At 44.9% G+C, this 11688-nt stretch overlaps 1 protein-coding gene across 1 annotated transcript in view; it reads left to right on the top strand.

Annotated features, from left to right (window-relative positions):
• The first annotated feature begins 323 nt into the window (after window positions 1-323).
• PPEF2 (protein phosphatase with EF-hand domain 2) overlaps window positions 324-11688 on the top strand; it is a 35920-nt gene continuing 24555 nt past the window's right edge. The window contains exons 1-8 of the mRNA XM_057727737.1: window positions 324-447; window positions 1838-1958; window positions 2408-2545; window positions 7135-7262; window positions 7414-7471; window positions 8311-8486; window positions 9794-9908; window positions 11517-11563. Coding sequence (XP_057583720.1) covers window positions 1922-1958; window positions 2408-2545; window positions 7135-7262; window positions 7414-7471; window positions 8311-8486; window positions 9794-9908; window positions 11517-11563 — 699 coding nt within the window. The 5' untranslated portion in view covers window positions 324-447; window positions 1838-1921. The remainder of the gene's footprint in view (window positions 448-1837; window positions 1959-2407; window positions 2546-7134; window positions 7263-7413; window positions 7472-8310; window positions 8487-9793; window positions 9909-11516; window positions 11564-11688) is intronic.

The following is an 11688-nucleotide window of genomic DNA, read 5'->3' as shown; positions in this document are numbered from 1 at the left end:
GATTCTCAAACACTTTCGCTAGGTTCTCAGTCACCTGAGGACACATAATGGCTGGAAGGAGCAAAGTCCCTTTTCTCCGGAGCTGAGCAGGCTCAGTCTCTCATTTCACCAGCAACAGTTTGTTCAGACCATATATACATAATCTTTCCAATTTAAGCCACATTTTTAAAAAAGGACGGCCAATCCAGTTTACTTCAAAGTTCCTCCTAGGTGTCTGCCTCGGAATTTCCCCTTACGTCCCTGCCTAGGAAATATACCAGTATCCCCTCAGGACTCCAAGCCCCAAGAGAAACAGCTTGAATAAAATTCAGGCCGTCATTTAAAGCAGACGTCTGGATATCAGGAGAACTTACCAAATCACCTGAGGAATACTAAGACGTGGATGGGGCTCAAAGTGCCCATGCTGGTACCAAGCACTGGTTTGGGAGAGATTCCAGGTGTCCTCTGGTGGGTGTCTCTGATATTTTGCTGGCTACCCCAAGAAAATGTCAAGGAAAAGTCAGTTAACCCAGGAATCAGCTTCTCAGAAAGCTCTAAGAGCTGTTCCACTTGTTAGAAGTCAAGGCACAGTCATATACATTTCGGAGACAAAGAATTGTACATCAAAATGACTCACTCATGTTTCACATAAAGTTCATCCAGGATACATTGTCCCACGTAAGCATGTTGCCATGACCCCTACAGAGCTGGGAAAGAGCACTATTCTTTTAAGAAGTTACATTGTTAACATAAGAAAAAAGAAAAAAAATAATCTTTACGATTCAGAAAAATTTAATCTTTACGGTTCAGCAGGCACTCCCACCTTAGGGAGGGAAGGAGGAGGCACAAACAAACACAGAGAGGATTTTGTGTTTAGTTTTTCTTGTCCTGCCTTGAAATGTAAATTTTATTTCATCAGAGTTGTGACTAGGATATTCAGGGGTTCAGAGAAGGGGCATGTCAAATTGGCTTCTTTAAGGAACGTGATGCCTGAAGTAGGCTTTAAGGAATGAGTAAAGTTAGACAAGGGTGGGCTAGGAAGAACATTCCGGGTAAGAGCAAAAACACGGAAGTCATGGAGGTCAAGAAGTAGAGTTGAAGAAAGGAGAAAAGAGAGATGAGGCTGGAGGAGGAGATTTTGGGGAAGATGAGTTCTATTTGCGCTACATGGAGTCTGAGGCACCCCAAAGTTTAGCAGGAAGCTGGGTTTGCGGGGCTGAGGTTTAGAGTTAGTCTGAGATGGAGATGGAGATTTAAGAGGGAGGAAGTGCTAGCTGAAAATATGAGTTGATTCAGTCATTCAGGGAGCATGTATAGAGTGAGGAGAGCAGACATTTGATACTAGAATACAAATAAAATAGACATTTAAGGGCTGGATGGAGAAAAATGAGCTCAAGAAGGAGAGAGAATAAATAAAGTATGAAATAAAATTCATATTTTATGGCAAGACAAGAATTTAAACATAAAATTTTTTCTGCCCCCAGTCTCCTCTCTCCCCCGCTGCTGTGCCCTGTGTGTCTGCATTATGCATCAACCAGACGCCCCCCACCAGCAGGAATACCCGCTCAGCCATAAAGAGCAACATTCTCCCAGCATCCACACGACAACTGCTCAAAGAGAACATTCCTTCTCGCTTCTGTAAGGGGTCACATGATCCACCACTTTGTACTTGCAGATCTGGATTGTGTAAACTGCCAATAATACATCATCTGATGTACAGCCCTCTGTCTCAAAAAAACGTATATACCTGTGCCTTGATTTCTAACTGATGGAAAAGTTCTCAGAGCTTTCTGAAGCGCTCTTCCTGGGTTATAATCCTTAAATTTGGCTTGAATAAAATTTTCCAATTCTTTCTTAGATGGACTGATTCACTTTTTGTCAATAAGAGATAGAAGCAACGAAAGAGTGGCATCGCGGAAACCCAAGCAGTAGAATTTAAATCATGACTTCTGAGACCATGGCCTTGCTCGTCTGGCAAGGTCAGGGCTGAAAGGGTGAAGGCATTGGGAACATCAGCATGAAAACTTTTGGTCAATAGTGAGGATGAAAAACATGGTGTTAAGAGGAATTAAAGAGAAATTCTTTCTACTTGAGAGAAATCTGGATGAGAAGAAAAGAGAGGTTGGGTTATAGCTTGACAGATATAGGAGGTCAAAGGATGATGATGGTGATGAATTGCTCTGAGAAGAGACTTCAGTGTGTTTTCAGACGGAAAAGGAAAAGCTAGTAGAAAGGTTGAAAACATAGGGGAGAGATAACACGTGGAGGGAATTTTCAGGGGAGGAACGTCTCATGCAATGAGGCTGGGGAGGTGAGGGTGCTATCACATGATAGGCTCACCTTTTGTTTTTTTATGGTGTGGGAGCCAAGGTTTGTAGACAATTTGGTCTACCTGAACTAATATTCTGCCCAAATCTCCCTACTGCAGGTTCCTCCTTCCTTTTGTCAGCAAACAGTTCGCTCTCCCTTGGACCTGCTATCTGCGTCCAGCAGAAACATTGCACTTACGCTATGGGAAGTGGCACCTCAACCCAACATCATTTTGCTTTCCAGAATGCAGAGAAAGGTATGTGCTTCCCATCTCCATACTAACTGTGAGTACCCCAAAGCCTACACTGCATGGGGAGGGGCGTCTCAGGGTTGCCAGGAAATCATTACATTTGTCCTCAAGCTGACTCTTGAAAATTGGCTTCTTCTTCGTGTGATATGATCACCAGGATACTCAGCTGAATGTCTTGGAACTTGATGAACTATATTGAGTAGAATTAAAATTTACTCAAGGAGTCAGTGTTGTCCATTGGGGTTTATCCCAAACTACATCGTTACAAGTGAATGAAATAAGATTGGGCAAAAAGGGGATGAAAGAGCATTCTAGGTAGAGGGTACAAAGGTGGTGAAGTAACAAGAAGAGAGACATATTCAAGGAACTGAACGGTCTGAAGTGAATGAGATGGAGGGTGGCATGGCTTGAGGCTGCTGAGGTGTGTGGAGCCCGCCTCACTCAGGAGCTTGTAGGATTTTAAACTTTATCCTAAAGGCGGGAAGAACCATTGAAGAATTCAAAACAGGAAGTTCTAGAGTATCACATACAGAAAAGACCCTTCTGGCTTCCATGAAGAAGGGATTGAGGCGGAGTGGGGGCTGGGGGGCTGAGTAGAAGAGTAGAAGGAAGAACAATTTAGAAGCTATTAAAGTCATCTAAACAAGAGGTGATAATGCCTTGGTCCAGAGTTGGTGGCAGTAGAGGTGGAGAGAAGAGGGTAAATTCCAACAATATTTAGGAGGTGGAGTTGACAGGATCCACCTGATTACATGTGTGGGGTTGAGGAAAAGGATGAATCAAGAATGACCTCCAGATTCCTAGCTGGAAAACCTGGGTAGATGATAATGTCAGTTTCTGGCATAAAGATAAATGGAGAAGAACCAAGCTTGAGCAGAAGGAAGGTGTTGAGTTTATACACGCTGAGCCTGAGGTGCCCATGCAACATGTAGGTGGATGTACTGAGTAGGCAGTTGCATATTCAGACCTGGATTTTGGAGATGTTGGTGGAGATACATGCATTTGGAAGGCATCAGAGTACAGGTGATTGTGGAAGCCATGGGGGTCACTGAAGTAGCGTAAAGTGAGAGTAAAGACAGGTCAGAGACCGGGACCTAGACAGAGCCATGAGGGACTCCAGTACTTAAGCATCAGGTTAAAGAGGATGAGGCAGCAAAGGAGGCCAAGGAGAGGCAGCCAGAGATGTAGGAGGAAGCAAGGGAAGCATCTCGTTTATATGAGCCTAAGTACCTTTATAAGCTCATGGCTTCCTTTCTGGCTTGGCAATACGTCCCAGGCTCATCTTGCATATTTTTGGCTCCAGATCAGAAATAGCTATTTCTCCAGGGTTTGGGGTGTTTGCTACCAGGTTGGTCATTATCTCCTACATCTTTTCAGTGACCAGATCCATTAAGTATGTATTATTTTAATGACTAATTTATATTTATGATCACAATATTTTTACTTAACAACTTTGATATAATATTATGCTTATATCTCCTTTTTCTTTACTAAAAAAAGCCTTTTTCCTCTAATGATACTGATGTGGTATTATTTACTTTGTCCTGTAGTATATAAATAAGTTTCAGAAAAATGATAACAATACTATTATGACAATATGATTACTCTTAAGATTTCTTCGTAGTTCTTTTTGTCCTTTGGGTATATCCACTAGGGATATACAAACTACTGAATTTTCAAGTCATTTGAGAGAACTCCTTTCTGTGTGGTTATGCTTTTCCTGTATGGTTATGCTATCCACTTACAAAAGGTTAGATTCACTTGCTTAACTTTTACTTTTGGGTTTTAGAGATTGATTTTTTTATTTTGATTAAATTTGTTTAATAATTTTGTAAAACAGTTCTACAATTCCCATCCCAATTATCTAGTGCTACACAGCAAATGATCCCTAAACTGAGTGGCTTACGACAACCATTTTATTCTGCTCATGATTTTGTGGGTCATGAATTTGCAAAGAGCCCAGCTGGATGGTTTGTCTATAATCCTCAGGGCAGCTGAGGCTGGAGGTTCTGCTTCTAAGACGGCTCTTCACCTTGGCCTCTGTCTCCCTACATGGTTGCCTTGTCCTTAATGTGGAATTTTAACAGCCAGATGTATTTGTAACTTTTACCATAGGATTTAGTCTGCACAAGGCTGAGGAAGAGGAGCCCAAGCATGTCGTATTGCACTGATAGGAAGGGAGGATGGGGTAGAGGTCCTTAAACTGTGCTACACCTCACAGCTCCCATCTCAACGAAAGGTAACCCAGGCCCTAGACAGAGGATTGGGAGGGAGGGGAAAAAAAGGGAGAAACAGAGACAATTCCTGGTCTCCCTGCCCTGAGTAGGCAGAGTGGTACTGAGGATGCAAGCATGTCTAGTCGGCAGCACTTGCCAGACAGCGCTCGAGGGGAGGCATTACAAACGACATTCTCGCAGAAACCGGATGGTCGTGATATCCCACATGATGCTAGCACTTCAGCACCAGTCAGCGTCACCCGTGGAGCTTATTAAAACTGCAGGTTTCTGGGTTCCCTGTAGAGATTCTGATACTATAGGTCTAGGGTGAGGTGCAGATGTCTGTGTCTCCCATGAGTTGTTACTTTAGGTACTTACCGCCTACTCAGGGAGTTTCATTTCTGTAAATTTCTGGGCGTTCAATTCTGTAAACAGGGATTTACAGAATTCGATCTTTATCGCTTATTCTTTTGGAAGTGCCTTTGGGAGATACTTAGTGTATGACATTTTTTTCCTCACAGAAAACCAAATTCAGCTTTGCTTAAATTCCTCTCAAGTTATCTTTTCCCATTTGCCGTTGTATCTCCTCTTAGGGATCAGTAAGAATTCCATTAGCTCTCTAATGCAAGCTAAATATATTAAATCAATCTGTGTACTGTTCACGAGGTTGACCTGCGTGAACCTGCCGGGTTTCTTTTGTAATCCAGCTTTATCCACAAAGGCTCCATTCATCCCTGGCAGCACATTCCAGCCCAGGAGCTTAAGGGGAATCTAGTTGCCCATGTGGACAGCTGTCCTCTTCTCTGGCAGCAGTACTTGACTGCAGGTTCTAGAGCTCATAGGAAGAGTTCAACCTACTCATGCTATCCTGCGGTACATGGTCACCCAGCACAGGTCCTGGCAAAAGGAGACGCCCAAAGGCTGCCCTTCGGATTGGATAGTCAGCACCATGCTGGGTGTATTGTGATAGGGACACAAACTTGCAGGGATAGGAGGAATTTGGGGATAGCAAGCTCTGACCACCACCTGGCATGATAGTATGTAGTAATTGTGTGTGTGTGTTACTTCTCCCCAGTTATCATCTAGTTCATCTCTTTTTCCAGATGAGGACACTGAGGCCCAGAAGGGTGACTTGCCTGAGACTACATAGACGGTCAGGGCAGTTGCAGGCCCAGAAGGAGACTCCTGACATCCTGTCTGTTGTTACAGTATCAAAATGTCCTCCCACCCTCTGACCCCTGCATCACTTCACTCTTTTTTTAATACAATTTTTATTTATTTATTTTTATTTGTTTACTGTTTATTCATTTATTTGTTTGTTTATTTATTATTGGCTGTGTTGGGTCTTTTTTTGCTGTGCGTGGGCTTTCTTTTTAGTTGTGGTGAGTGGGGGCTACTCTTCGTTGTGGTGCGCAGGCTCTCTCTTGTTGCAGAGCACGGGCTCTAGGCACGTGGGCTTCCGTAGTTGCAGCACATGGGCTCAATAGTTGTGGCTCACGGGCACTAAAGCGCAGGCTCAATAGTTGTGGCACACAGGCTTAGTTGCTCCGCAGCATGTGGGATCTTCCTGGAGCAGGGATTGAGCCCGTGTCCCCTGCATTGGCAGGCGGATTCTCAACCACTGTGCCACCTAGGAAGCCCAATATAATTTTTAAAGGTTACTTTCCATTTACAGTAATTACAAAATATTGCCTATATTTCCTGTGTTGTACAATATATCCTTGTGGCTTATTGTATACCTAATAGTTTGCACCTCTTATTCCCCATCCTCTATCTTGCCCCTCCCCCCTGCCCTCTCCTCACTGGTAACCACTAGTTTGTTCTCAAGATCTGTCAGTCTGCTTCTTTTTTGTGATACTCACTAGTTTGTTGTATTGATATGTTTTAGATTCCATATATAAGTGCTATCACACAGTATTTACTTTTCTCTGACTTATTTCACTGAGCACAGTGCCCTCCAAGTCCATCCATGTTGCTGCACGTGGCAAATGTCACTCTTTTTTTATGGCCGAGTAGTATCTACATCATCCTACTCTTCAAGGATGCTGCGACCTTGCAGCCTCCCCAGTTTACATCTCCTTCTCAGGATCCCGCCTTTGCATCTCTACACATATAAATGTTTTCATCAAAAAGAGGAAATTCCAATCACCCTCCCGTGGTTTTAGTATAACTAATAGGTAGGAGTGGAGGAGGGACGGGGGCGGGAATGGGGAGAAGAGCACCCCTGTCAGCGGTGAGGCAAATCCTTCCTACTGCTGGCAAGATATAGTGCTTTCCTCACCATCTTGTCCCCGTGTTACAGCGGGAGAGGCACCCCCACCTCCCCTCCAGGCCCAGGGAGTCCCAGCTCACAGGCTTGCTTCTCCTTCTGTGTCACAGCCCTCAAGGCGGCGGCCCTGATCCAGAGGTGGTACCGGCGCTACATGGCCCGCCTGGAGATGAGGCGGCACTGCACCTGGAGCATCTTCCAGTCTATAGAGTATGCGGGGCAGCAGGACCAGGTCAAGGTGTGATGTGATGTGGGATGGGGCCACCTCCAGCCCCGCCTTCCAGCCCCCGGGCAGCAAGGCCCAGGTGCCAAGAAGGTGCAGCGGCTCTGGACCACTCCTGGGTTCCCTTTCTGTCTCTAAAGCCACGTCTTCTTGGGTTTTTCTGCAGCTCCACGATTTCTTCAGCTACCTTGTGGACCACTTCACCCCTAGCAGTCACAGCGAGAGTGAGTATGGACTGCCCCACAGCACGGGCTCCTGTCTCAGGGTCAGAGACATGGGGGTGAGGTGAGGGGTGCACAGGGAGGGAAAACGTGCATCTGGTGACAGCCAGGGAATGAGCGAGGAGGCCGACAAATAAATGGTTCTCCTCGAGGCACACCTGGAGACAAGGGTTTGAGTGCAAGTTTATTTGGTAAATACGGGAAACACTGGGAGGGAGGGAGTGGGGAAGGGATTCAGGAAAGGGGAGGCAGGCAGTAAAGGGTGGGTTACTAAACCTGCCGTTTGCCTGGGAAACAGTGCAAAACACAGCCTAGGGAGTATCCCACCTGAAGGCAGAGGGAATTGGGCTCTATATGTCAACTCCTGAGAGTCACTGGAAGAAGGCTGCTGGGAGGGGCCGATGCATTTCTGGCCTGCCAAGCAGGGCTCTCTGCAGATCCAGGGACAAAGCCTTCAGGCAGAGAGGCAGGGGCAGCATCTGGAAATTAAATGCCTGCAAGTCTGAGGCATCTGCCGCACTAAGTACACCAGAAATGCCTGTGAACTTTTTTCCCACCAGTTTTCGCTTTCCTCCTGTTTACCAACCTAGGCTTGTAAATTTCTGTACTTTCTAAGTCAGCCTTTTAAAATAAAAGTAGAATGGAACTGACATAATAACATAACCTTTCTCCCGCCCATCCTCATTTGTCATCACTTTGCCCTTTACTTTCTCCTCTCCTGTGTTGGAGCTGATGCCAGACTGGCTAGGTCCCACTTCAAGTGTGGTCCAGAGAATGAATCCTGTGTTGCCCAGGCCTGCAAGTCTGATCATAAGCTGGCCCACCCTTTCTGTCCTCACCAGGGGACTTCCTGAACCGCATGTTCACTGAGGAGAGATCCCTCCAGGAGTCTGAGATGGAGAATTGCAGTGACTATGAATCCATCAAAGTACCAGACAGTTACACAGGACCACACCTGTCCTTCCCACTCCTTCCCAACCATGCAACTGCCCTGGTGGAAGCGTTCAGACTGAAACAAGTAAGCTTCCCCGGGGGACCTGGGTCACTGCCAATTCCAAGGAATGTGTAGACATAGAGTAGGTTGCAAAAGGAATGGCCCTGGATTTAGGGTGTGTGTGTCAGGGATCCATCAGAGAGATCCACTTGCCCTTTTCTTAGCCAGAACCTTGTGGTTGACCAGCCAGTTTTTATGTATTGAAAACCCCTCCTTCTAGTCATGTAATCTCTTTGTTCATTCATTCCACAGATGACTATTGAGTACTTCTATGTGCAGGCACTGTTCTAGGCACTGAACAGTGAACAAGACAGACACAGATCTCCGCCGTCATGGGGCTGACATTTTAGTGGGGAGACATAATAAATAACAAATGAATAATATTTATATCTGTAATATATTAGGTGACAGAGCTATGTCAAAGCATAAGCTAAGTTCTAGGTGGCAGAGATGGTAGTTTTACAGAGTGGTCTGGGAAGATGTCACTGAAAAGGTGATTTTTGAGCAAAGGTCAAAGGTGGTGAGGGAGTGTGCTATATGGACGTCTGGGGAAAGCGTTCTAGGCAGAGGGAACAAATGGAAAGGCCCTGAGGCAGGACTTTGCCTGGACTGCTCAGCGACATCAGGAAGGCCATTGTGGCTGGAGAGGAGGGAACCGGGGAACAGCTATTAGGTGATGGAGGCAGAGAGGTGGGTAGGGTGGACTTTCATTCTTCTGAAAGACAGAGGGAGACCGTGAGCACAGAAACTATATAATCCTGCTTTCCTTTTAAAATAATCATTCTGCTTGCTTCATAGTGTAGGGAGCAAGAGCTGAAGCAAAGAGGCCAGTCAAGAGACTACTGCAATAGTCCAGGCAAAAGATGATAGTGGCTTGAAACCCTGGTGGTAGAGGTGGAGGTGGTGAGAAGTGGTCAGATTCTGGCCCTTATGACAGATTCCCATCCTTCCCCTTTTTCATTTGAAGATAATTCACTGCAGGAAGAGCTGGGATGATCTTCCCAGTAATGTCAGGATCACTAATACCATTGATATACAGGCACTTATTCATACTTTGTTGAGACAATCATGTGTTTCTCCCAAGCTCAAGGCAAGGAAGGGTTACATAGAGTAGGTAGGAAAGAGGACACAGGTTCAGTATTTGGGGGGGATGATGGAAAGCACAAACAAGGGCAGAAGATGGGTGAAAAAGAAAGGATCTGTGCGTAGGCTCCCAGGAGCAGTTTTCTAGGGTCACTTTTGCGGTCTTGGGGTCAGTAAGCAGTAAAGGTGAGGCCCATCTTCCCTCACAAACGTGTCGTTTTGCCCCTCCCTCCCCTTCCTCCTAGTAGAGGCTCCACGCTCGCTATGTCTTGAATCTTCTGCACGAAGCCAGGAAACATCTGGTACAACTGCCAAACATCAACCGGGTCTCCACTTGTTACAGCGAGGAAATCACAGTGTGTGGTGAGAGCCAGTGGGAAACGGCTTTTCACGAGCCAGAAATCTCTGCCTGTGACGGGGGGGGAAGAGCAGGAGGGCTGAGGGGGACCCGATGGCCATGTAGGCAGGCCAGGTTCATGCCTTCACACTGGTTACGTTTACATATTTACTCCACAGTTATGTAAGGTGGGGGTGGTGCCGTGAAGGAGAGCTGTGGGGCGAAAGGGCCCAGCCTCTGCTTTATTTTTCCAAGAGATTCAGATATGGCCTCAAACTCATGCTCTCCACTCAGAACAAAATCCCAGCAGGTAACCAGACCTTCCCTTGTTAGAAGACAGTTATTGTACTTGAACAGGCCTGAATGCCTAGCAATATTCCTTCTATCCACATTTATTCTTCTGCCAGAGAGAAATCCTATGGATGACAATCTTCTCTATCTCCTTATGTTTTCAATGAGGTTTTTTTTTTAAAGATTTTTTTTTTATATGGATTTTTTTTTGTTTTCACTGAATTTGTTACAATATTACTTTTGCTTTATGTTTTGGTTTTTTGGCCATGAGGCATGTGGGATCCCAGCTCCCCAATCAGGGATCAAACCCGCACTCCCTGCATTGGAAGGCAAAGTCTTAACCACTGTACTGCCAGGGAAGTCCCTTCAGTGATGTTTTAGTAACTATTATAGACCAACGCCCCACACCTGAACTTAGGGGAGACTGTGATACATCAGGGATTGTAAACTGGCAGCCTGCGATATGTCTTGTCTGCCCCAAACTGTTCTTAAATTTCTAACAGTTTCAAACATTTGAAAATTGGAGGGTTTCATATTAAAATCCAGATGTTCAACTTCTTAAAATCTTGTAACACTGACTCATAAGTGAGTAGCAGCTTCTTACTTTAGATGGGGCAAAAATCTCTCTGGTTCTTATCCAGGTTTTCAACCCTACACTATTCTGTCCCATCTTTGCTTCAGTAAAAATGTAAGTCACTTACTGTTTATGATAATCACACAGAAGAAATACTATGCTTTCTGCTTTCAATATTAACTATCCCTGTAAGAAGAGAGGTTAGTATTTTTTTTTATTTATTTATGTATTTTATTGGCTGTGTTGGGTCTTTTTTTGCTGTGCGCGGGCTTTCTTTTTAGTTGCGGTGAGTGGGGGCTACTCTTCGTTGTGGTGCGCAGGCTCCTCATTGCCATGGCTTCTCTTGTTGCAGAGCACGGGCTCTAGGCACGTGGGCTTCAGTAGTTGCAGCACTTGGGCTCAATAGTTGTGGCTCACGGGCTCTAAAGCACAGGCTCAATAGCTGTGGCGCATGGGCTTAGTTGCTCTGTAGCATGTGGGATCTTCCTGGAGCAGAGATCGAACCCGTGTCCCCTGCTTTGGCAGGCAGATTCTCAGCCACTGCGCCACCTAGGAAGCCCGAGAGGTTAGCATTTATCCCTCTCTTATATATGGAAAAATGAGTAACAAGTTTGTCAGGTTTTCCTGGGAATTTTCCTTTTAAATTGAGATATAACTGACATAATATTGCATTAGTTTTAGGTATATAATGGGTATTTTCCTTTTTATAGTAAAAATTAGAAACAATGGTGAAGACCAATCAAAACTGATTTTTTTCTGTCTTTGTTAGGAGATTTACACGGCCAGTTGGATGACTTAATATTCATATTTTATAAGGTATGAATGTTCAAATTATGTTTGTCTGAGGTTTAATTTGGAAGTTCAAATACAGTACCTACTAAAGAAATGCTTAAGTATTACTTGGATCTTAAAATATTTTAAAATACTGTTTGTTACTGTGT

This window comes from Hippopotamus amphibius, chromosome 3 (assembly GCF_030028045.1).
Source record: "Hippopotamus amphibius kiboko isolate mHipAmp2 chromosome 3, mHipAmp2.hap2, whole genome shotgun sequence".
Taxonomy (NCBI): domain Eukaryota; kingdom Metazoa; phylum Chordata; class Mammalia; order Artiodactyla; family Hippopotamidae; genus Hippopotamus; species Hippopotamus amphibius.
This window is presented reverse-complemented; position numbering and strand designations above follow the sequence as displayed.